The 26,358-nt window shown below is 36.5% G+C and overlaps 2 protein-coding genes across 4 annotated transcripts; both read right to left on the minus strand.

Annotated features, from left to right (window-relative positions):
• Positions 1-1,344: 1,344 nt before the first annotated feature.
• On the minus strand, positions 1,345-8,495 carry LOC119910188 (ubiquitin-conjugating enzyme E2 D2-like). 2 transcript variants are annotated; one of them, XM_038728632.1, is made up of 8 exons: positions 8,047-8,495; positions 6,853-6,916; positions 6,118-6,149; positions 5,832-5,909; positions 5,259-5,364; positions 4,638-4,731; positions 4,375-4,424; positions 1,345-2,409 (listed from the first exon to the last, which is right to left on the minus strand). In XM_038728632.1, exons 1-7 carry the CDS (start codon positions 8,068-8,070, stop codon positions 4,376-4,378), a joined length of 447 nt encoding a protein of 148 aa, XP_038584560.1. In that variant the 5' UTR covers positions 8,071-8,495; the 3' UTR covers positions 1,345-2,409; position 4,375. The 2 variants fall into 2 exon arrangements, with proteins under 2 accessions (XP_038584560.1, XP_038584562.1); XM_038728634.1 differs by lacking the exon at positions 4,375-4,424 and having other exon boundaries at positions 8,047-8,492.
• Positions 8,496-10,585: 2,090 nt separating this feature from the next.
• zmp:0000000662 (RING finger protein 145) lies at positions 10,586-22,658 on the minus strand. Of its 2 annotated transcripts, none has more exons than XM_038728909.1 (11): positions 22,374-22,658; positions 21,883-22,156; positions 20,229-20,337; positions 19,514-19,605; positions 18,127-18,368; positions 17,321-17,496; positions 17,073-17,213; positions 15,847-16,029; positions 15,544-15,691; positions 14,373-14,729; positions 10,586-12,677 (listed from the first exon to the last, which is right to left on the minus strand). In XM_038728909.1, the coding sequence occupies exons 2-11, from the start codon at positions 22,049-22,051 to the stop codon at positions 11,901-11,903; spliced, it is 2,394 nt and encodes a 797-aa protein (XP_038584837.1). In that variant the 5' UTR covers positions 22,052-22,156; positions 22,374-22,658; the 3' UTR covers positions 10,586-11,900. The 2 variants fall into 2 exon arrangements, with proteins under 2 accessions (XP_038584837.1, XP_038584838.1); XM_038728910.1 differs by having other exon boundaries at positions 22,538-22,648.
• Positions 22,659-26,358: the final 3,700 nt, after the last annotated feature.

The raw sequence follows: 26,358 nt of genomic DNA on the forward strand, positions 1-26,358 counted from the left end.
TACATTTATTCAAATACTGTACTGAAGTACAATTACTTTGCAGAATCAAATAATCAAATAATTTAATTTAATTACTACAATTACTAATTAATTACTACAATTAATTACTACAAAATATATCAACTAAATAAATAACTTTTATTTTAATGAATTCAACTTTCTGGCAGCATATCAATTAATTAAAATGAGTTTCACCTTTACCAGCTGCAACATTAATGGTGGTTACACATGAATGCATTAGTTTGAACTTTAAGAAAAATCATTACACACACACACACATACACACACAGTAGTGGAAGGAGTATTTATATCCTTTATGTACATAAAAGTATTAATACCAATGAGTATTTATGCTTTTGGTACTTTAAGTATATATAAATGCTTGTACTATTGTACTTTAGTTAAGAATACAAGAATCTTGACTTGCAAAAGGAGTATTTCTGCACTGTGGTATTGCTAGTTTTACTTAAAAGATCTGAATACTTTTTCCACCACTGGTCTTTTGATTAATATTACTGCTGCATTAATCTATGTTGTATTTTACTGCAGTAGATGTTCAAGTTTGCATACACATTATATATATATATATATATATATACACACACACACACAGTATTTTCTACAATTGAACAGACATTTTATAGTCTGTTCTGATAATATTGAACATTTTGGAAAACTTAAAAAGCAGACTAATGTACACCATATTTAATTAACATGGGAAAAAATGTTTTAATGTATCAATTATGTAAATATATAAAATGTATTATCTATATTTAGAATAAAACTTCTGTGATTAAGTAAAAACTATCAGTACCACTTATCATAAAGAACAAAGTTGTGAGCCATCACATTAGAGGTGTTTCATAGTGGTGAAATTATACCTTGATTTCAACTGACTTAATCCAGATGCAGCTTCAGCTCATCTACAGGTCAATTTTTAACTACTCAAATGAGATTCAGTGAGACATGTCATTTTTTGCATGAAGACTGAAACTATACATTTTATTTGTCAAGTCTAGTTATCCATAAGAGCAAATAAAAATATTCAAACTTGCCTTGACATCCAAGGAAATTTTACATTTCTCTAAGTTTAAACAATTCACCAATACATTCAAGGCTTCACTAAATAAGACAGCTGATAAATCTTCCCCTTTGCTTAAAAGGCACAAGAAGTTTATGAAAGGGTGAATACAGGCATTTAAACTCTACACGATTTTGTTGTGACTTAGACATTTAAAAAACACACAAATCAGCCTTAAACTGCCAACAATGGATCTTGTGTATTCAACAAAATGTTGACACGTTCACATTAAATGAAAAACAAAAAAGCACCACCCTGATTTGTTTTATGGTTTAAGTAACTTTATTGAAGGGAAAAGTAAAAAGAAACAGAGCCACAAGTTGATTATCAACCATTAGCTTTGTATCAATATTTTAGGGCTACAAGAAGACAGTGTTTGAGTGGGCATAAAACTAACAGCTCATCTACTGGCTTCTAAATAACAAAAAAAAGAAAAAGAAAAAAAAAAAAAAGTAGAAAGCCTTTGAGGGGATCAATTTTTTTTTTTTCCTCCAACTTCCAGCCTTACAAGCCACTTAATTTGTAGAAACATACCAGATATAATAGCCTACCTTTATTAACATGCATAAAATACAACATTGAAGTTCTTATATTTTGTTTCCTTAACGTTGATATATACTGCTGTGCTTCTCTGTACACACACTTTGATAGTGGAATAAGATACAAGTCTTTCCTCAGGTAATAGATTACTATACTAATGATCAGAAGACATCACACCAGTCCAGGAGATACAGGAGCCACTAACCAGTTTCCCAAATCTTTCAGATAAACCCCCCCTCCCCAAATTTTAAACTTTAAAAATCCGAATTCAGATGTTTGGCAAAAGACAGGCTCCTCTACAAGTGCTCTGAAAAATCCAGTTAATTAATCAACCACACAGGATCCATCCAGTTGGACCAACTGGATCATCATGGGGTTGATAAAGTGTTCAGTGTCAGGACACCAGTCGCATCAGATTCTACTAAGTGTGTGTAGAGTAACTTCACCAATTTTGGGTAAAAAAAACTCTTAACTGGTGCATGCTCAAGCAGTGGGTTTTTTTTGTTGTTTTTTTTTTTAACTCCAAACAAAATGGGAGTAGAAACTTCACAGAAACTGGCACATGTCCTAGAGCGAAAACACTATCTTCTTATGAGCGCGCAGGTGGAAAAAGGAGGGGGGTAAAAATGCTATGATTAACCAAAAAAAACACAAAAGAAAAGTGAAGGAAAAAAAAAAGAATCCCGGATTTTTTTTTTTAACCAGCTATGACATTTTCCACCAGTTTTCCCAAACGATGCCATCACATTGCGTATTTGTTTGTCCATTCTTTCGCCGTTTTGGTGTATCTGCAAAGAGAGAGAAAATAACTTTAGCACTTTAGTTTGATCACTGATCAAACAAGTCACATTTTTGGCATAAAAAAGTCAAGATAACTTATATTTTACAACAATAAGCTGCACTTTTATTTAGGATTTAAGTACATGCACTTCAGCAGATTGCAAGCAAAGTTAGTATCTTAACAAAACAAGTCAGTATATGCACAAATATACTTTGTACAAACTAAACTTCTTAACGTGAAAAAAGTATTTTTGACATGTCATCTTCACATGCCAACATGACAAGTGAGGCAACTTTTTCCCCCTTTTAAAAAAAAAGAACAAAACAGTTTCATGCTGGAGTTAGTGGCTGTGTTTACATGCACAGAAAATTCTGCTTCTAAAGTGATTTAAATTTGGGTCAGCCGACGGCCGCTATCTCAGTTACAATAAACAATAATTATGAAAATAATTAGAAAAATGTTTAAATGTTTTTGCATTTCAATAGCAAATACTATATTGATTTGACTCTTGATTAATGTTAAATACCAAACATATCAAAATATGCATTTTCAATTAATAGGGTTGGGTAGGGCGGCAAAGATTAGTTGATTAATTAATTGGCTGATCAACAAAGTTAACCTGTAGTTATTTTGATAATCATTTAATCAACTTTTAAGCAAATCTGCCGAGGATTTCCTCCAATTTGCTGGTTTTCTCAGTTGTACGTTAATATAAACTGATTTTTGGACAGTTGAGGAAAAAAAAAACAAAAAAAAAAAAAAACAACCAAAACACATTTAACATTCGACAAGGCCTCTGGAAACATGTGATGGGCATTTCTCACTGACCAAATGATTAATCAAGAAAATGGCCTGCAGGTCAATTGTTAATAAAAATACTCAATAGTTGCAACCCTAATGACGAGTATGATGTCAGTCAATTATTATAAGCATTGGAAACGCACTAAGATTTCCAGATTTGAGGGTTTGGCTAAATGTTAGCGATAGCATCATTTAGGCACCAAATTAATGCCAAAAAACAAGGAGTATTTTCTGTCCCCCCCCATACATGTTTAGACCGATTTATTTATAGTAAGCCACTGGTGTCCGTTTACTGTGTTGTAACTCATTGGAGACAAAAATGGCACAGTAAATGATTTGTTGACCTTTCTTTCTTTTTCTTTTTTTTTTTTTTAAACGTTGCATCAATGCACTTTGATGCAGCTGCCTGCACAGGATGTTGGAAACACGACATTCGGTGTGTCAACACCTGCATATTTATAATCTGCTAATAGCAATCTTTTCATACAAGAAGCCTCACTTGTATTATCCTTATTGTTTGTCTGCTAGGCTTCAGTTTCAGACATCATAGCTCATGAAAGTGGTTCTTTCTGGCAGCCAAATGTTGGTGTGTCCCTCAAATGCATCACTGAAAACTTTTTTCCCCCCAGAATGGTTCCTGCTGACAGCTGCTTTAACATGCAACAATAAAAAAAAGTGAATAAAGGCAACCCATTTAAAATTCATCACCAATCTCAAAGTGATTCAACAAGTGGATTTTTTTGAATCATACTGAAGGGAATGAAATATAAAAACATATGGTATGCGTTTGAAAGTTGTCAGCCATAATGTAAAAATGTTATGTGGTCTCAGATGTTGGGCGTGAAAAGACCTTAATCTCTGTAGCTGCCGTATCTGATAGCTTACTTGTATTTTTCATGCAACAGAAGACTTTCTAACCCACAACTGTGGGTTGGCAGAAATTAGTCAACTTATTTACTGCAACAGACTCCATCTGCAGCTGAGTATGGCCAATATGGCACTCTGTTAAGTACAGACAGCCAGAGATTAGTTTAACGCTCAAATCCCACACTGCAGTCATATACTTTTATAGCAGAGAGCCAAGCTTCTGGTTAAGCCAGTGAGACCAGAGCATCGCAACCAACCAATCCCACAGCACTAGCCAAGATGCAGCACTGCCTCTTGGCCTTACCCTAAAGCATTGCATACTTTGTTGTCCACTCCTGAGCTAGTTTATTGTACCTGACAGAGTGAAACTAGGTTACATACTAAACTCAGGTGATACTTGTACAGGTGAATCATTTCAATTAATTATGCTTTTGAAGGTCGGAAAAGGGCCTATTGTGGATAATATCAATACAAAGATGTAGTACAGGGCGGTTCTTCCTTTGGCAGAAAGAAGGCATTTCATATGCCTAGAGGATAGTTTCGCATGTACGGATTATATACACTTACTTCTGACTATCTGTTTTGTAGATTCGTGCGATCTCTGGCACTAGTGGGTCATCGGGGTTTGGGTCACATAGGAGTGAGCAAATGGAGAGAAGAACTGCAAGAAAAAGATGGAGTAAACCTATTGTTCTAAACATTATTCCAATGAGCTTTTTCACCTTTCTACACTTTAACCTTATTCTGGATTAGATTCAATGCTCAAGTTATATTGTAATACCTCAAATAAAGGTGTCTATGAATAACTAATCCCAAACTGTGCACGTTGTTAAATGTAAGACATTTGACAATAGAACACCAATTATCTAATAGATTTAAATCCAGTTACACTACCATTTGAAGCGTCCAAAATAAATCCTTTTATATTTAATAATATACCTGCCAAAACCACACATTTAATGTTCTCATCTTGATCACTTCAGATTATTATGAGCATAGAATAAGGAAGTTTGTTTATATATAAATTTGAAACTAAAATTTCAGTAAAACTAAATTTAAAACTACAGGAGAGTACTAGTCACTAGTCTGTATCCTCCTTGATTAGTCTAGTAAGAACCTATCAGTATTTGGTAGTTTGTGGGTTCTCGTTACCACATACTCATGCTTTACTTTCACAATAGTCCATACCTTTAGAAATAGTAAGTGCAGGAGACCACTGTGATCTGAGAATATCCAGACAGATACTGCCATTACTGTTAATATTTGGGTGGTAAATTCTTGTTGTAAATGCAACCTGACAAAAAAAAGACAGACAAAAACAACAACAGTGAAGACAAGTAAAACAAGGTTGAGTCACACACCATGTCAATGTTACGCAATTCAAGTTCCTTGACACCAGGCAGTGACGTTTGATGCTTATGACTATCAACTTCTGGAATGACAGGTATTACTTCATGAGTGCTCAAAGATAAAATGTGTTCATGATGCCAAACTGGTGGATTTGGTTTGCATTTACAAGAAATGTTCTGTTGCGTCTCTAGAACTTTAACAAAACCATCTATAAAATTTTTCCACATAAACAATGTTTGAGTTACTGACACTGAATGTATTGTCCATTATTTTAAAATGTCGCAAACAAGACTTGTCCCTGCTGCAAGACCAATACTGAAGGTCGGTGACTACTTAATGAAAACATCTTAAGTTACCCCCAACGTATCAAAGTAAAAAGAAAAACCTTTTTTGAGGTATGATTCAGCTTACCTTGGGTGGTTTGAATGGGTAGTCTGTTGGAAAATGAATTGTCAAGAAGAAAACACCTCCCTGATATGGACTGTCGTTCTGAAAGCAGGAATGACATTTACATATTTCAGAAAAGAGTGACCTACAACCTTCTGTCCACAGCTTCCCATTATCAAGTCAAATTTCAACCTTTATCTCATGAATGCATTTAAAGCAGCCAGTAACACAACCTCAGTGACAAATTTCAACATCGTGCTGCTTTAAAGTACAAAGAGAGCAACAATTATGTCATAAAGTAACTACTTACAGGTCCCATGATTGTGGCTTGCCAGTGAAACACTGCACAGAAAATAAGGTAAAAGTTAGGAAACAGAAAGCTCACAGGTACATGATCTGGCAGGTACTAGACTTCTAAATGGTCTTTGCTGTTTTGAAGAAACACAAATCTTTTTATAGATCATTTCATACTCCATATTGTTTTGAAGCCATGGACCTACATCCATCTCTGCTTTTGGAGTTAATTTAAACAAGCAATGGAATTTCTAAAATTTGGTTTTCACCCTTATCTTCAAAATAAAGCATATTCCATTTTAGTTTTGTATTTAAAATTATGTTCATTTGCTGTAGGGCTGAACAGTTTATAAAAAAAAAATAAAACAAACACATATCCAATTGCAATTATTTCGACCGACATTGCAATAACGATTTGCAAAGTTAGAGGGAATGATCATCTTACATTATTCTCCTTTTCATTGAAAATCATATTTAAATGATTATGGTGTGACTTTTTCGCCAAGTATGTAGAATAAGATGTACAGGCCAATTAATTGTTCAGCCCTAGTTTCTTAGCTTCTCAAATGTAAGATTTAATGTTTTTCACACATAATAAGCTCAAATATTTGGGTTTTGGACTGTTGGTCAGACAAAAAAAAAAAAACGACGACATCTGAAGATGTAATCTTTGTCTATGGGAAATAAATGTTTTTTCACTATTTTCTGCCAGTTTAGAGACAAAATTATTTGTTGGTCCTTGGACACTTACTGTCATCACCCACTGGGCCAGCTGAGCACTGTGCTGGAGGGTCACGAGCCAGGTCGTTAAGCTCCTGTAATGAAAAGAGGTTTAGAATAACCAGTTAGACCACAGTAATCTTCAGAGACAAAACTAAGGGTTAGACGTGTTTTGAAATCAATGTGCCAGACTGAGTAAAGTTTCAGCAGTTATAACATCCTGGGTATAAATGCCAACATGGGGACCAGGGAAGAGAGATGCTACATAAGAGGATGTATGCTTCATTTATTTCACAACATACTCCAACCTATGGAGGTTTTTTTATTTTATTTTTAAGTCTACTGACAACTCCAAGTTCGACTCCACCAGCTCAGGGGGCCACCTTGTTATCGACTCTACACTTAACAGCAAGATGAGACCGCAGCACACACACAAGCCCCTAATGTTATTTTTAGGTCTACAGCTACTTTAGAACTAGGTGGAGACCACCGCCCCACCCCGGCCTTCAGACACACACCATTTCACAAGTTGGTTTAATGCCTTTTCAAGGAAATCCATAAAGTGCAACAGCAGAGTAAAGAAATTAAGCCACGGTGTGAACGCTTACTGTTAGTCTACACTTAACCATTGCCAGTTTCCTATATTTAATTGCCAAAACTCCACCCTGTGATGTGTACAAGCAGAGAACAAATACGTTGACATACCAAGGAAACGTATCATGAACACATCATGAGCTCAGCTTGTTAACACAGATTCAGTGTGACATGAATCATGGGTTCTGGTAACGCCGATATTGCGACACGTTTAAACTGTTTGCTAGTCACCAAGACATCAATGTGAGGCCCCAGCAAAGGCGTTAATTTACTATAAGAAGACAGCATTCAAACTAATGAGAGTGTGAATGTTAAAGTGTTGGGCAATTCATGCGGCCTCTTTGCCTTCAATCCACTTCGACGCACACACGGAACCTGTAACGTTAATTGTAACTGCTAATGTTAACCAGCTAGCTAAGCGTGTCCTTTTGAGTGCTAGCCGGTGCCAATAGTGAAAAACCACCGTTAGTGTACTTAAACCTAAACACACCAAAAATGCTTGTACACACGCAAACTTAATACTTCCGCGAACATGTTTCACCGCCATGTTTTTCTTATAGGACACAGTACCCAGAACAGCGCTACATTGTGGGGAGGCTAGCGCAGCTAAGCTAATTGACGGTTGTCTTACCTTGTTGATCCTTTTCAGAGCCATCCTCTCTCGATGTTGTTCTTTTTAATTTGAAGGCTTTCCGATCCAAGCAGTGAGGGGCAACCGTGATATGCCAGGATGATTCGCTATATGTTCTAAACGATTTGACGCTGGGTCAACTCGACGGCCTTTCTTCTCGAGCTAGCGTAGTTAGCTGGCTGGCGAGCTAAAACTACGTATGCGCAGAGTTGCTAACAAAGCTAAGTTAGCCCTCGATCGTATCCAGCTTAAACGGACGTTACTACTCTCCCTCGATAAACCCTCACTTTCCGGCGTAGTTTCAACGTCTTATATTTTATTATGTGTATCCCCAGTTATGGCTGAATAAGTGCGTGCGCCAGGTGAAGTAACCCGGTCCACAAAGACGCTCCTCTTCTTTCGGTTTCGGTCGACGCCGTTAGCCAACTAGCGGGTGTCTACCAGCGGCTACACGTATTTGAAGCTTTATGATGAGAAGGCGGTCCGGTCGGCTGCTGAGTGACGGGCCGGATGTGGCGGCAGATTGGCTACAAGCCAGGACGTGTCAGCGTTTAATTATGAAGGTCCCTAAATTAGATAGGGATGTTTGTTTGTTTTTTCATTTAAAAATGAACATTTAGCCATGTAGTCATAACTTCAAAACTATAGCTGTACCATGACTTATTAACTTAAAAAAATATAGATTATTTTTGTCAAATTTTTCTTTTTAATAAAGGTTATAGTTGGGGATGGATTGAAAAATAGATTACAATTTTTGTTGATTACTTGAAAGCTCTTTGTGGCCTCTCTCCTGGTTATACCTCTGACCCTTTGGTCCCATATGCACCAGCAGGTACCTTGAGATCCTGGTGCAGAGGTCTTTTGTCTGTTCCACAGACTGTCTATGAAGATTCTCAGTCATCCAGGTCATAGTTATCCAACAAGGGTTAAAATGAAGGGCAAGTGGACTTGGTTGAAGCTACTGGAAGACGTTTCGTCCCTTATCCAAAGGACTTATTCAGTTCTGACTGACTGGCAGGGAAACTCAGCTATTTAACCTCAGTTTGGTCGTTGGCCCGGGTCATCGATACCGCTGGTTCGTTAGTGTTCCTTGTTGCTGTGACGACAGTCGTTACAGGTTAAGACTACCTGTGGCCAAGACTGAACGACCATCGTTGGTATCTTCACCTGAGGCCAATAGGTTACGTTTGTTGAGTTTCCTGGGAAGTGATGAAAGGACAGCATTGTAAGTGGTGGATAAGTGGTGGCGTAGACCCCCTCCCTCCTCCTCAGGGTTGAGAAGCTGTCATTGAACAGGGGAGGGGGTAGCTTCAACCAAGTCCAGTTGCCCTTCATTTTAACCCTCGTTGGTTCCACAGACTGTATAAAAGGGTCTGTGCCAGAGTCTGGACTGAAAACTAAAGGGGACAGTTTACTGTCAGGGCCCCAAGGCCCTGGAACAGCCTGCCCCAGGAAATCAGGTCAGCTGAGTCAGTGAACTCTTTTAAGTCCCTTCTTAAAACATACCTTTAAAGGGAGCCTTTCCTGATTTTAGTTGATTTTATGTATTCTTCTTTAACCTGCCTTTTAATCTCTTATGTGTCTTGCTTGTACTGTGTATCTTATCTCTTTTAAATGTATCTTATTGTCTTTGCTCTTGTGAAAACACTTTGTAACATGGTTTTGAAAAGTGCTCTATAAATAAAGATATATATATTTTTATTATATTAGTTATATCAAATTGTATTCCCATTTTTCTTTTTAATAAAGCTTATAGTTGGTTGGGATGGTTTCTTCTCTCTGTGATGAAGCTTATAAAAATAGGGCAAGGGTATTTTTTATAATTTCTCATACATTTTTTAATTATTTATTATCTTGTTGTTTCAGCATCATGTATTTTATTCTACTTTGTTGTAGGGCCGGGCAATAATGATGATACTTATCCCGATTTAATTTTCCTCAATAACAATATAATAATTGATTTAATTCATTTGAATCACGAACAATTTTGCACTTTCTTTTAAGATATTTATATGGTTGAGGTAAAGGGACTGAAACTTAATTTTACTCATGCATATTTGTTGAAAAAAGATTTCATTATCTCACATTTGTTAAGTGATCCACTGTTGGCATCAAGTGTTTGTTATGTACTGACCATAAGGAATAGTTTAAAACCACAATGGTTTCTTCAACTTTTTCTTTCAAGCAAAAATCAGCCTTTAAACATTTACCATGATTATCGATATCGAATTACACATTACACATGCACATTTATAGCATTTTTGGCCATATAGCCCAGTCCTACTTTGTTGTTTTGTATATGTCTCTGTATTTTATTTTGTAAAGTGTACTGGGACAATGTCGTTGATGATTTTACACTTTAAATAAACCTGACGTGACTTGACTTGACATTAAAACCATTTCATTAAATCACAACAAGGCTGATTTACCAGTTGGTAAAAACACCATGCCCCCTCTATCCCTCCCCCAATTTGGTTAGTGGACATAGGCCTTTTTTCACAGCATTACCTTTAACATGTAAAAGCAGCACAAGCACAAATGTAATTAATTAACTTTAATGATGTCTGCATCCCATTTAAGCATTATTTTCTGAATTAATTGATTACTTGTCTGGTCTATAAAATATCAGAAATTGGCAGAAAATGTTGATCAGTGTTTCCCAAAGCCCAAGAGGAAATCTTGAAATGTCTTGTTTTATCCATAAACCAAAGATATTCGGTTCATTTTCATAGAGAAATAAATAAACCAGAAAATATTCAGATTTATAAAGCTAGAATGAGAAAAGTGTAACTTTTTTCCCTTAAAAAAATTACTCAAAACGATGAATCGATTTAAAAAAAAGTTGGCGATTAATTTAATAGATGACGACCAATCGAATAATTAACTAACAGGGACAACAAAAGGCAACAGAGCCATCATCAAGTTAGTTAGAGCTGCAACGATTAGTGAATTAATAATTAATATCTCAAGCACGATTGCCAAATATTTGCTGATTCTAGCTTCTAAAACGTGGAGATGTTCTGCAATTTCTGTGTCTAGTATCATTGTAAACTGAATATCTTTGGGTTTCCTTGTGCTGAAAAAGCAATTAATTCATTTTAAAAACATGTTACCGTTGTCTCCAGGAAATTGTGAGGGGCATTTTTCTAGTCTATGATATGATACTATCAAAACAATTGTGCACCTGTCATGATTTTATTAATATAGAAATAATGTTCACAGCAGTATTTAATACTGGGAGACAGAGAACCTTTGCAGTACAAAAGGCTGATTCATTATTAACAAAGGCTGATTGCTGAAGCTTTTCCTTTTGCCACATTGCTTTCACAAAAATGCAATGGATGAGAACTAAAAGGACATCGGAAAAAAATACATATAAATAAAAATAAATGAAATCCAATTTAATTTCTCTAACATCTTTACTTGTAACCTGCTAGAATTTGGTAAATATTGATGTAAGATACTTGCTTTTCATTTCTATGAATTAGATTTCTTCAAACAACTTCTTTACAGTTGTACAATAAGTGTAATATTTTAACCCAACACAATTTAGTCTCTATATTCAATCTATATGCATGTTATTTGCTCAACTGAAGCACATTCAGTACACTGTGTGGTAAAACAAACAATTTCCTCCCTATTGGTTCACAGAGAGAAGGCAAATGTGTTTCATTCCCTATTATTGAGAATCGCCCCTTTTCACACTTCAAGGCACTGATGCAGGGCAGAGAAGGTGGCATCTGAGGAGGGCAGCTAGGGGGTCTGTGGGACAGTTTCAGCCTCTCTGAGTCTGTCCAGGTCCATGTCTGAATATTTGCCGTTACTGTTTTTACTTTGAGGATCGTCAATGCAGTCTAAGAGTTCTCAGTTACATGATTTGACATAGTTTGGTTGTCATCAAAGCTCGTAGCAGATGCCACAAGAATTTTATCAGCATTGTTTAATGATCCTGGTGAATCAAGGCTGTTACATGATTTAGATGTCCCATCACAGCTGTCATCACCGTTTTGTGGCGGTCTAGGACAGGAAGTAACTTCAACTTCTGCTCCTTTAGAGTCAGATTGGCATTCCACCATGTTCTCATTTATAGCATTAGGAGTCAATGGCAGCGGGGAGTCCTTGTCACTCTCCTCACCTTGGCTGTGCATGTTAGGAGGAGGAAAAGTTTTACTCAGCAGCACATGGGAACTAGAAATGCCCCCCGAAGAGCAGCTTGACACTGGACTGACAAATCCAACAAAGTCTCCATTGGAGCTGAAACGAAGACCTTGGACAGCTTCCCTGTAAGGTTCAGCTGGTTGCTCTTTAACTTCTGTCCCACAATGTCCATCCTCAAAGCTTTCCGTCTGCTCCTGCTGCTCGGTGGGATCAGGAGTTACAGCATTGCTCTGTGTCTCCTGGGACGTGCCGTTGTCCTGGTTCTGATCTCCGTCTTGTGCAGCCGGATCTGTCCCCGTGTCTCTTTGAGTTGGAGCTGCCGGAGCGTCGCCTGAAGCCAGGTTCTCACCTGGCGGGGTGGGTCGGACCGTTTGGTGGCACATGGGGCAGGTCTCCTGAACATAGAGCCACTTTCTGAGGCAATTGCCGTGGAAGAAATGTCCACAGTATGTGATCACCGCAGAGCTCATTTCCTGTGGAGGAGAGACATATTTGACTTGACAAAATACCTCTACAGCGATATTTGGCTTAATGTAGTAGTATAAGAAGTAGCAACATATCTTTAATACTGTTAGACATTACAATGTGTGTGTGTGTGTGTGTGTCTGTATTTCACCACACAACAATACTATATTACTACTGTTATTATTGTGCTTTTATATTAAATCCCATATCATTTTATTATTTTCAATTTCCATTACAGTGTTCATCGTATACTTCATAGTACTGTATAATTTATTTAGATTATATAGACTGCACATATATGGTATATAACAAACTTTATTATATTATGTATATTGTACTCATACCTATTCACACATCATGGCTGCTAGAGTTGTACTACTGGACTTCTTTTGCACAAATATTTTCACAATTCACTTAAATGTATTGTAATATTTTAAATGTCACCTTTTTTTCTTAATGTCTGATTTTATTTTCACATTTTTATTTTATTTCACTGAAAGAGTTTTCTTGTCTCTGTGTCTCTATCCTGCTGTAACATGTTAATTTCCCCAATAGGGTCAAGGAACTTTAAAAGCTCTCATAACAGAAAATGGCAGGGCTACTTACATCATTGCTGCAACTGTTCTCTGTAATATTATCAAGATTTTCTGTTGCTGCTTCCTTGACAACAAACTACACATCATTGTCAAATACCGGGAAAAACATATGAACCGGTTTTTAATAAAAAACAATCATGCCCTTACAGCGTAAAAAGAGGCGGTGCTAAACTGGAAAAACCGGAAAAATATGCCTTAAAAGTACAGACAATGTTGAGTATTATATATTGTATATACAGAGCAGCGTATGTTACAGTCTCCTATCTACATGCAGAGTTGGGCAATACTGTCAAAAATCACAACATGTATAACTCTATAAACTAATGTTGATATTGTGATGATATTTCAGTCATTGATATATTTTTGGATATGGATTAACATATATTGACAACATTTATTAGTAGTGATAGTTAATCTCATATTGATCAATATTATACTGATATATGTATACGTATATGATATGGAGGTGAACTGTGGGCCCATTTAGTCAAATCTCAAACAACAAAAACAGGAAGCAGTGACTGTCTTCTTGGAACGAACTCACACTAGTCTAAGTCTTACATCACAGGTGAAAAAACATCTGACATGTGGCCATGTCAATCATGCCTTTCTCCTTCACACATTTGGAAAACAGCAGAAAGCTAGACAGAAATTACACAGAATGCTCCAATATGGGCTGTAGGAGTAAATGACAATGAAAACGTCAATGAAAAATATTAAAGTTTGCTAAGACAAAGTCAGCACATAGAGGTTTAATTTCGATAAAATCAATAACTTTGTAAGTAACGGAGTAAGAAAAAGTTGTAAGAACAATTAGATGACTCAAACTGTGAAGAAACGTTTTTCAAGTATTAACTGAGCTGACAAATAAAAGAAAACACGGATGATATAATTATGACACCACAACAGGTCTGAAGCTAAGCCCATAAGCAATAAGTTAACATCCTGAACCCCAAAACCTCTCCACTTGTGTACAGCCTTCAGCTGTCATGTCCAAATTAGGGTTAAGATGGGACTTTGGATTTTACAGTATGTGTGCAGTTTGCTCACAGCCTTACATATACCCCACAAGCACTCCAATGACCTGTCCATGACAGTGTGACTAACCTGGAAGCAGATGGAGCAGACGTCGTTGTATTGCTGCAGCTGTTGAGCTGTGGCTCTGGGAAGGGAGTTGATCTTCTTAGCTGCTTCCTGTCTGAGCAGGAAGCTCCTCCAGCCAGACTGAGCTCTGAGCCACACGTTGAAGTAAGAGTGGATGATGATGACGGAGGCGCCCATCCAGCTCCACTCCCCAAACAGTGACTCCCAGGTACCATACGTCACCACGCAGAGCGCCACCACAAACTCCAGCACCCTGCTGACAGCGTTCACCCAGTAGATCACTTCGTCTAGGCTCTCAATCGGGTAACTGCGAAACAGCTCCACCATGAAGAGGGAGTAGATCAGCATGGTGCCTGTAACCTGGACACACAGTACCCATCTTCATTTAGAATATTACAAGCACTCTACCTTATAGAGGATATGATGTGACATGCAATGTTTAAATGATTTATTTTTTACTTTACAGGTTCTATATCTAGATTTTTTAAGCGATTATAACATCTTTCATAATATTCTAATAGCATATTGTTTTTGTTTGTGAGGGGTTCACTGTGTCTGCCAGTTTTTTATGATACAACCAAAGCCAATATTTTTCATATTCTACGCACAGAAGCTATCACAAATTAAAAATAGAGCATAACCATAATAGTGTTAGTACCATGGTTATTCACCAAGCTGCACGTGTCCAAATGAAGAGTATAGGGTATGCAGGGTGTAAATAAAAAGAGATTAAATACTACATTATTAACTGAATGGAATTTTAAAAAAAGTATTTTAAGTGTGTCGATCGAACTGCTCACATTCAAGCTGAGCAGACGGCAAGAACATTGTCAAGAGAAGGTAATGAAATATGTCTCTCAAATGGGACCCATTACTCAGTTTATAATCAAGTGCTCCTTTACTTATAAACATTGTTGCACATGAAAGTTAAGGCTGATTAATTAATAAAAATGTCATCAATTCAAAACATTAATCCTGTGAATAATATAATGTTTTCAATCTGTTTATTAGTTATTTTACTTAATTTAGTCATAAAAGTTTAAATTTAATGTAATTTTATTCAGAGTTCAGTTTCATTACTTGAACTCTTCAAACACATGCTACAAAGAGTAATCAAGCTTCCTATCTCCAACATTTCACAAGATAGACATATAAAGTAAGTCACCCTTCCTACCTGAAGGGAGGTCAGCATGCAGCTAGACACCAGTATGAGGAGCCAGAAGTCCATGTGGAAGAACTGGGAGATTTTATAAGCCATAAACACAGGGAAAACCAGCAGAAGCAGACACATGCTGAGGCCACGAAAGTGTTTCCACAGACTCCTAAGAAACGCAGAAGAAACAGAAGTGAAGGGAACAATCCAAAATCCTCAGAGAACCTTTAAAAGCTTTTGCACTTAAGAATTTAACTTTTTAAACTCACCAAGCTTCACTTGCATCTCACCAAAATAAAATAAATTCACGGTTGTTGCTTTTACCTGTTGCGTGATGCCCCCAGAGCCAAAATAACTGGATCTGTTATTTCAATCATGGACTGCAGGGTTGAAGTCACCACGATGAAGAGGATGATGCTGAGGAGGAAGGTGCGCTGCAGCGCCTGCATATCTAACAGTCCCGTCTGAAGAGCCAGCAGGAGCAGCGTGACGCCCTCTGTCACACCTCTGAGGACCAGGGGGGTAAAGAATTGAGCAGAAGTCATTTTGACATCAGACACCACTAAAAACAAAACTCTCTTCATTTGAATAAATGAACAAAAAAAAAAAAAAGGCAACAAAAAAAGATCCAGCTAACACAGCATTTTGGAAATAGTATTTTACATTGGGAAAAAAAAAAGAGGACGCATAGAAGAATATAGCCCCTTAAGAATTATGTTTAATACACATGGTTTTTTTTTTAACAGCCATGATATTTCAAACCAGCGTGTGCTCATACTTTTTTAAACATTTGCTACTCAATTAAGTTTGATCTAATCTCTTATGATATCATAAATAATAAATTGACAGATAATCATCAACTATTTTGACAACATTAATCAATCTAATCAATAAAATAATCATAAATGATGAAAAATAATATATAGTTGTCTTCCTAATGATTACAATGACAGTAATGCTGCCAGTAAGAGTGTTTGTGAAGTGCATAAACGGAGGGAACTTTCCAAGTAACCTATCCCAGTTTCAAGTAATTTGTCCTTGGAAATCACCTGCAATGCTTCCACTGTGTGACTTGGGCGCCCCACAGTGGTAACTAACGTCATCAGAAAGACGACGTAATCATATAAATTTTATTATAACAGTGTTTAAAATGATAATATCACTGTTTGAATCTATGAAAGCGTTATAGTTATGAACATATAGAGAATTATAACCTGAATCTGCAGCTCCTCTCAGCTTTACAGAGCTTTATAGGGAGTTTCAGCTCTTTTTTTATCTGTCCTGTTCCGGTTCACTCTCATAGTGTTGTTTTCAGTGGCAGCAGGAAGTTGTTCACAGTGAAAAAGCTCTAAAAACCAACCCATTGTACAAACTACCTGCTCAGCACTAAACAGCAGACAGACACAGTTAGCAACTAGCTAGTGAACATAGTGGAGACCAAAAACAAAGCTTTAAAAAGAGAGTATTGGATTTACATTAAATCAGGTGTACATAAAAACAAGGGAAGATAATGTTTCTCTGGATTGAGTTGATTGGTGACAAGAACTCACCTGTGCATGACGTTCTCATTCTGAACAGCTACATAACCTCCAAGGTAGAACTTGCACAAGTTGAGCAGTCCAAGAGCGAGATAGGACACCACGAAGGTCAAACCCAGGAGAGAGTATGGGGTGGCACAACATTCAGACACACTGTAATATATTAATTAAAAAACACCAAATGATAAATATAATACTATGTGTTTATAACATCAGGTACAAACATACACAGATAAATAATAATCCATGTCACATCACACCTTGTGAGCAGGAAGAACATGATTCCCTGATGGCCTGCTGAGGCGTTGCCATACATCGTGTCTGAGCACAGCTGGACGACGAACAGAACTAACCAAAAGACACTGAAGAGCACTGGGACGGCAAACTGGTTCCACAGAGAGACTCCCACAGCCAGAAGTCTGTACAGCTCGATCACCTTAGGGACAGGAAACCAGTGATGTGAAGGGAAAAGAAATAACAGGACACAGTGCACATAAAAAAACGATTACTAATAACAAAAACTAAGAAGTAGGGAAGTGTGAGCACACAGCGTATTTTGAAATTATGGGTCACGTTCCATTACAAATATAATGTAATATAATAAGATTTCTTGTCAAATAGTGACAAAAATTCATTAGTAGTGAATAGAGTGATACATTAGCATAAAATCATTGAAAACTAACTTTAATTACAATTGAAAAGTCACAAAATCAAAGATGAATTGAGTTTTGATTCATTTATTATTGAACGCACCTGCATATTTTTCTAAAACTGTAGTAAGAAGAAGACTAAGATTTCTATAGAAGTAAAGGGTACTGTTAAAATGTAAAAATGTATGAACAAACCTAAAGAGTAACACAACACAAAATCAGTCAAAATACCTTCACTTTGTCGACTGAGGTAGTTTTATTCAACTCTGAAACTCTTAAATACAAGAAAAAATACTGCTTGTATAAAATCTAAATCATGCAATCTTCATTTTTAGGACATCATAACCTCTTCAGACAAACAGGATGCATTGTGAACATGTTTAAATGTAAGAAAAAAAGGATTTCAGTATGAGTACCTCCAGCTGAAGCAGCTCTGAATAGGCAGCCTTTGCGAGGCGATATGGCAGAAAGAGATGTGAGAGGAGGAACACGGTGATTCCTGCTCCTGTCAGTCCCATGGAGAAAGTGTTGACAGTCAACAGCGTGGCATGAGGAGCAGCGCAGAGTCTGGCCAGCAGAGGGAGCATGTGAGCAGAGAACAACCACACCTTTTTGGTCTTCATCAGGAAGGCACACAGTGTGCTGAGAATAATCTGACCTGAACAGAAAATAACATTATGAAAGATTAAAGCTTAGGCTACTCAGTTACTACATACTGAGATCACAATCCTCATTGTATTTATGAGAGCTGAAGACCAATATGTTCTATGTGTAGCCTATGAATACATGTAGCCTATATAAATAACTGTATATATTGTTTTATTTTATTTACATGTTTCCATATTTGAACATACATTTAATCATCTGTTAAGTTCTTTGTGTGTAGCAGGACGGGAGTACAAACTTTCTTTCCGTTAAACAACCTTGTGCTGTATAATGATTAATAAACTATCTCAAGCATTCAGTTTCCAGATTAGACTGACAAAAGGCAGCCTAATCAGAGACTTAAACCCACGAGCAAGAATCCAAATAACCAGTTGTGACCCTTGTTTTATTTTTATAATTAGGCAAAATCAAAGTCATGGTTACAATAATGAAAACGTTTTGATAGAAGTCATAAAATCTTTTAGATAATGTTGCATTTAACGATAAAAGTTTCATATGAACAGATATAAGTCGTTTATCACAGAGTTATGGCAGAATCTTTTCTGGAGTAGGAAAACACTGTCATTATTACAACTGTTTAGTTGTAATAAAATGAAATAACAATTGGATATAAAGGTCATCCGTTATCAGCATTAGTCATTGTGTGTCAAGCTGAGCCTGCTGAACTAAATACCCAGTCAGTTTCAGTTATACTACTCAGAGGAAAGGCTGAGTCCATTTATTGGAATAGAGCTATTTGTTGATGGAAACTGCCCAAATGATACAAGAAGTTGGCCAACTTGTTTTGCATTATTAACCTCACTCACCCACGGGCGGGACAGTCATCCTGCTGTTCAGCCAAACATTATTCAAACCACAGATCATGATTTCAAAATTCTGGAGAAGCTAAAGTTTGCAGAGCCACCAAAAATGTTTTGGGGAAATTTGTATAAAATTATTCACAATACATTTAGAATATTGTAGGACAGACTATTACAGAATATGTATTACTATCAGACAGCGGGAAATGGGATGATTTTCTCAAGCTAAAGCAGACCAAAAGTTTGTTTTAATGTCAAACAAAAATAGTCTATGACTAAGAACCTAAATGTGCCAAAATGCTGTGTTTTTACATGTAAGTTTGGTTTCAGGACTCACTAGTCATTGCAGAGACAAATCTGTTGAAGGCCAGAGAATCAAGGTACACTGCTCCTTCATAACCGTACTGCAGCTCCTCACGAACATAATCCCTGTAAAATGGACAGTTAAATAATACTTATATGTACAGTGTATATTAATTGTTTTTAGCAGACATATGCCATTAAAAGAACACACAGCAACACACAATTATCCAAGTTGTTATCTTATCTTGTTTTGGAGTTAGTACCTATCCTTATTCGGATGAATCAGGATAAATTATAAAAGATGTTTAATGAAATTAAACAGTAAACAAAATGCTTACATAACCTATTAAATAAATTGCCCAATAAATGAGTAGATGCACAAACTTTATCCTAGTAAATTTAAATAATAAGGTGACAGTAAAATATATAATTGACACATTATTTATCAGTTTTTGTGTGAATTATCAGTTCATGCATTAGTTTATTTCTTATTTTGATCCATTTTGTGTATTCATTTATTTCAATCCAAATAAGTCAGATTTGGTCTTTCTATAGTAACCTCAAGCCTTTAAAAGAAAAACACTGGTTGTTCACACGTAACATGATACAGTACTCTCCTAAAATTAAATATCAGGCTGACGGACACTGGAAACACAGGGAGGGGCACCGTGCAGCCAAGCTTTGTCAGGAGAGAAAACTGATCCCGGTACAATAAATCTAGGAAGTCTAGTAGTAGCAAGACATCTCACTTGGAAATCTGATGCCCCATGTATAGAAGCAGGGCAGCGAGGATATGGAGGTAGAGCGTCACAATGTGTCTCAATGGCAGAACCAACACCACCACGTTTATCAGATGACCTGGAAGGAGAAGGGGAATGTTATGTTTTTGTGTTTGATGAAGCCAAGAGTGAAGATCGTATATAGGAAAGGCACACAAAGTCGGGCTGGACAATAAAGCAATAACAATAATTATTGCAATATCTTTTTTTCCAACAACAATGTAACAAATTTTCAATAAATATTGGATTTTATTCACTTGATTCATATGCAAATTAGGACTTAATTGTTTTATTTTGTTGAGGAAAAAGGACCGAAAAAAGCTTTTACTTAATTTTACTCCAGCATATTTGTTGACAAAGATTTTATCGAAAGTGTTTGGAATGTTCCACCTCAGATTTGTGAAGTCATCCAATGTTTGGCCTCAAGAGCTGACCATAAATAAGAGTTTAAACCACATTTAACCATCAGGTTTCTTCAACTTTCACTCAGGAGCAAAAATCCGCCTTTGACCTTGAAAGAAATAACGATTTGTTACTTATTGTGATAATTATCTATATCTAAAAATATGAAACTTTTTATCGTGATAACATTTCTGGCCATATCATCCAACCCTAACACAAAGCAGATTTACATGTAACCTGTTGTCCACTCTTGTTTGTTTTTTTTTGATTAATCGCTTTGTCAATAAAACAATAGCCAGATTAATTTTCCACCCCTCAAGGTGACATGTTCAAATAAGATGCTTTCCTCAACTAACCGTCCAAACCCCCAAAAGATTCAGGTTACTGTTAAATAAGACAGGGAAAAGCAGAAAATCCTCACATTTGACAAGCTATTAATCTATTATCAAAATTGTTGCTCATTAACATTGCAGTAGTCCATATAGTGTACATGGTCCTAAACCATAGAACAGAAAGTAAGTCTGTTTTGCAAAGAAACTGAATAGAAACACAATATACATGCTGCCAATCCATACTTTCTCTTGCTAATGACCAGGAATCATTCAGATACCCACAATGCAAAAATCTCCTTTTCAAAAATAGTATTTTCAGTATTTCACCATCTTCTGAAAAAAAATATTTTTAGTTCTACTGAATAACGTAATATGACATAAAGGGTCATGACATAAAGGGCAGTATAAAACTAAATTTTACTGTATTTTCTGTTTAATTTAACTCAGTTGACTGACAAAACCTATGTTAGTCATAAATACCAACAAAATGTCCAGTTACCAAATACCACAACAAAGCTGGGCACCAGAAATTCCACATAATTATCAATGATAAACTCAGTTTTTATTCAATATATTGCCAAGTCTTGGCTTATTCTTTCATGAGCCCATACAAATGAGGTAAGACATGAAAACCGTTCTGAAACACCATTTAGACTGTCACAGGAGTGTAAGACATTTGTAATGGTTCTCATTATGTATATATAATGTACAACAGAAACAGAAATATCAGCCTTTCGACACACAGCGGATGTGACCAAGTCCAACACCAACATGAAACAGCTGCACTCTGACAGAAAACAGAAGTGAATGAACTTCATGTCAAAACACTGTCAGCTGCCTGTTTAAAAGCTATTTCCCCCTGAGCTCATTACTTTCACACGCACACTTACCAAGGTAGTACATGTTCCAGATGACATATTTGTATTTGAAGAGCATGTCTTCATTTTTGGCCTTGAGGTGCTCCGTTAAACCTTCAATGTCACATTTGTAGAGCAGGTCCAGCACCAGTATGCTCGGCACCCTGAGGGCAACGTTGGCCAACTCTTCCAGTCGGGGCATCTTTTAATACCAACTTTTTGGTGAGCAGAGAGCTCGTGTGTCACATGCTGTTAGCCAGGTGTTTCATTAGCGGCGTCATTACTGTTTTGCTCGTCTTCTTGTCATCTGAAAAATACAAAAATTCAAGTTAGGCTCCTCAGAGGATTAATCTACGAGCAACCAGGCCGTTATTTGGCTCTGAATTCCTGCTCTAGCGTCAAATCATAGCCATTAAATAACGCGAGACAAGTACGAAGTGCAGAAGTTAGACTTTGTATTAAGATATCACAGTCACAACACTTTTAAGAAGCTAGTGTGTATAAAGTGACGGCGGTTCACTTACTTTCCACAGTGACAGACATCAAAACCGAACAGCCATTTGCTAACTTAGCTAGCTGCTGCTGCTGCTGCTGGTTAGCTTTCACAGCTACCAGAAACATGTTTTCACAGCACTGCGAGACAAATGTTTTATTTTTTCTGTAACTTCTGCATGTCAAGGATACTTACAAAGATCCGACATGTTTAAAGCGGATTTAAAAAGCTTATATTAAACGATATTTGGACGAGTAGAGAGACTTCGGATGCAATGTTGTCATTCCGCTCGCTTGCGTGGCCATTTCCTATGGATACGTCACATAGAAATGCACCAATCAGGTTCAGGTATTCTCGATTTCAAAATAAAGGTTCTACCTCTTATGCTGCTTTCACTTTTTTTTTTATACTGCACTTTTTAACAACATGGTGCAATTTACACGTTCCACCTGAGCCGCCCCATACAAAATCAAGAAATAGTTTCCCAGTTAGGAATAATACATGTTCTTATTCATATTGTTATTTTGCAGTGGTCAGGGTCCAAAGATAAATCTAATTAAGTCATATTTTTAAGTCTGGGTACTTTTACATCTTTGGTCCTCTAAATATCCTTTAAAGGGAACAATATGTGAAGGAAACAATAGTTTTAGGTCAAACCGCTCACAGCTCATGTCTACATAAGGCCATACTTTACAAAAAGACACTGACTTGTTTTAATGGGTGGCAAGCTATAAAGGTAGGGAACAGCTTGTCTAATGTAGTAGTGAGTGTAGTATTAACAGATGAAAACTGGAGCCACAAATATCACACACTGGACAAACATGCTTATATAAACAATTTGTTTTCTTATAATTCTTGTGATTAGATTTTGTATAAAGAAGAGGGAGTAATGAAGCACAACCAAAATGCTGTATCCTTGAATATGAGTTCAGTCAATAGGAAAGGAAGAACCTCCTATAGTATGAGACGCCATGCTGTAATGAAAGATGTTGAAAGCTGTTTCACAGAAAATCCAACTTCAGAAGGATTGATTAAGACTGTTTTTGACGTGTGAAATATCTGGATGCTTGTTCAGTCTGTATGTGCATTCATTTTTCCTACCATCGTCTGTGTGTCTGATTTCAGTCACCAAAGCACCGCACTGCTGCTGTCTCCCCACAAGCTCTCTTAAATAGAATAAGTCCTCTCAAAGATATAATAAAGTAAAATTCCCAGAACGAGCAGTAATTTCTTTCATCATACGTTTTTTCTGATCATGACATTCAAGTGCAGATGCTCTTTCTTAAAAGATGACTAATATAAATAAAGTACATTTCCTGGTTGTGTGGGTGAGATGTTGCATGGCTCTATACTTTTCATCTGAATTTAGAAAGGAAGACGTTTCTGATATTATATATACATGTTAAATATACTTTAACTCTTCAGACATGAAACTGAAATTCTTACCATTCCTCCTGTCGTTGATCAAGATGATATAACGCCTTTAGCAAGGATTGATGTTCTTTAAAAAAAAACTCATACAAAAAGAAACCCTGACACATACAGTATTTGTAGATAATTTATTTACCAAATACTTGTACAAGAGCTATGACCTCTCTCATTAACAAACTAAATAAGAGCTTAAATATGCAACATTATGTGATGTTTTCATGTGGTATGGACATTTAGTATTTTAAGACATATGGGATCTTTACTGTTTACATGCTTATTTCATTACCTCATCCTGTCACACTATCTGAATTGAAGTTAAAATGGCATTTTCTCTCTCTTTGTTATTTTTAAAATTATAATTACTCACATTAAATTGGTAAATGGAGTGGATGAATTCAGAGTCTGTGCTGAAGAGAAGATTATATAAAATGCTCTCAGAGAGACTGACAGTATGAAGCTGAGCCAAACATGGAAGCACAAACAAAGTCAGCCTCACTGTATAGACTGTGTGTGTATATATGCAGACCATCTGGGAACGAGTCATCCACAGCTCAGAGAGTGACTCTGTGTTTTTCTTAACGAGGTCTTCCATTACAATGTTAGTAATTTTACCACATGTTGACAGCCAAGTTAATTAAGTTCATGACAGTACAACATAAATACAAAACAGATGTGATGGTTTGCTGACAAATTAAAAAATATGTGGTTTGGATGGAAGTTGACAGCAAACAGGGGATTTTGTGTTCTTTGGAAGCGTGTTTGTCATATTTAAAATAATCTGTGCTTTTTAGTTGTTGCTGTAATAAAGTTTGTTAATCCAGACCAGAAGATAAAGATAAATCACTAAAGATGGAGGACAGGATGATCTTGATATCATTGTGTCACCAATCACTGAGGATATATTGGCTGCCTGGTTTTATAATGTTGTTTAGACGTAACATTTGTCCCAGCGGTTTTGTGTAAAGGGGCAAAGTTGCATAAGTTACAGGGTTCAAAAAGAAGTTTCCCAGAAAGTCAGTGCAGCAGAAGGAGTGGAAAAATGAAAGATCATGTCCAAACTTTGTAGCTTGGTAGTGAACGAAAATGGCAAAAGTAAGGAGGAAACTGTTGTTTTACAATGAATGTGTGGGAATTTTTTGTTTTAAAGCCAGAAGAAATTTCAGTTTATAACAAAGTAATCACTAAATCACTGGTATTTGCTGGCAGCTCTAACATCAAAAGACACTGCACAGAGAAGATTAAACTTGTTAAACTACAAGCAATTAGTATGAAATTAAAACAAAATACACTTGACACAAGTGTCAAAGTCCTGTGGTGTCACTGAAACAAGGTTTATCTGGGGAAACTCGATGTACCTGTAAGTCACAAAAGTCCCTTCTCTCTCTCCCACCAACTTCCTGAGTGGGTGGATATCAGATGAAACCTTTGTTTAAACTGATCAAGGTTGATTTTCTGACACAGTCTGACAGTTTGATACAGGATACACCTGCCAGACAGAATCGTTGCCATTATGTAGCGTGATCTCCTACAAACATCTAAGTAGTAAGGAACTATTACTATATGTATTGAAGGAGTACTAATGTGGTACTGAGGTCTCATTTTTTCATGAATTATATAAATTGTTTTTGATTTGGGATGGCACTGTTGGCATTGTGTGGTATAATTTACTCTAAGTATAGTAGAGTCTTAAGTTGCTAAGATGCATTACCAATTTTGATGCCATAATTGTTTTTTTGTGGTGAAACATCTCCTGTATGATGTTATCATCTAAAAAAATTAAAAGGTGTCATCCCCCAAATTAGCTCTTTTGATTTGTGACAGAAAAGTTTTTTCTCTGTGTAGCGAAGAGCAAGCGAGCAGTTACCCGACTGGTCGCTACACTCTGACTGATTCATGAATTCAAATCCTGAAACAGCCAAAGAGCAGAGCAGAAGACAGTGAGTGTGAAATGAAACCTCCTTTTCTCAAACTAAGATACAGCATATATACTGTACATGTGTCTGTTTACAATGCCATCTTGTTTAAGACATGGTAATTAGTTAGACATCTTTATGCTTCATTTAACTTTTATACTGTACAACACTTTGGTCCTTTTGTGTTGTTTTTAAATGTGCTTAATAAATAGACTCACTTGACTCACTTTCATGTTTTTTTTTTTTGTAAATTCCAAGCGGTGGAAGAAGTACTCAGACTTTTTACTTAAGTAAAAGTAGCAATATGTCAGGAATCTGGCTGAATCCAAAAGCAGGCTGAAGACAAGCAGGTAAAAAGAAGGTGGTGTATTTAACAAAAACAGGTTAGAATATGGAGCAGGGAGCAGGCAGGTCTGGGGTTTTGGTTTGAAGTCCGGAGTTTCTTAACTTTATGAGAGCTGGCAAGTTTGGCTGGAGTGAGGCAGAAGTTTTAGAGAGAAGAAACAGGGACCATGTACCTCAAAATTGTACTTAAATAAGCCTAAAGTACTTGAGTAAATGTACTTAAGTTACTTTCCATTATGGCATTTTATAGCCATCCTCCTTTCATCAGAGGATAATAAAGTGGAAAATTAAACAAATGCTGCAAAACTGCACATAAAAGAAAACTTT

This window comes from Micropterus salmoides, unplaced genomic scaffold, assembly GCF_014851395.1.
Source record: "Micropterus salmoides isolate LMB-PRFRI ecotype aquatic unplaced genomic scaffold, ASM1485139v1 Ms_hic_scaffold_19, whole genome shotgun sequence".
Lineage (NCBI taxonomy): Eukaryota > Metazoa > Chordata > Actinopteri > Centrarchiformes > Centrarchidae > Micropterus > Micropterus salmoides.

Excerpts from the sequence above, each read along its gene's own strand:
- zmp:0000000662 (XM_038728909.1), bottom strand. The coding sequence starts at position 22,051 with ATGCCCCGACTGGAAGAGTTGGCCAACGTTGCCCTCAGGGTGCCGAGC. Across the intron at positions 20,338-21,882 it reads CTGGAACATGTACTACCTTG|GTCATCTGATAAACGTGGTG; the intron begins GTAAGTGTGCGT and ends TTCTCCTTCCAG. Across the intron at positions 16,030-17,072 it reads AATGAGAACGTCATGCACAG|AGGTGTGACAGAGGGCGTCA; the intron begins GTGAGTTCTTGT and ends CCTGGTCCTCAG.
- LOC119910188 (XM_038728632.1), bottom strand. The coding sequence starts at position 8,070 with ATGGCTCTGAAAAGGATCAACAAG. Across the intron at positions 6,917-8,046 it reads CTCTGAAAAGGATCAACAAG|GAGCTTAACGACCTGGCTCG; the intron begins GTAAGACAACCG and ends TTTTCATTACAG. Across the intron at positions 4,425-4,637 it reads TACAAAACAGATAGTCAGAA|GTACAATAAACTAGCTCAGG; the intron begins GTAAGTGTATAT and ends TCACTCTGTCAG.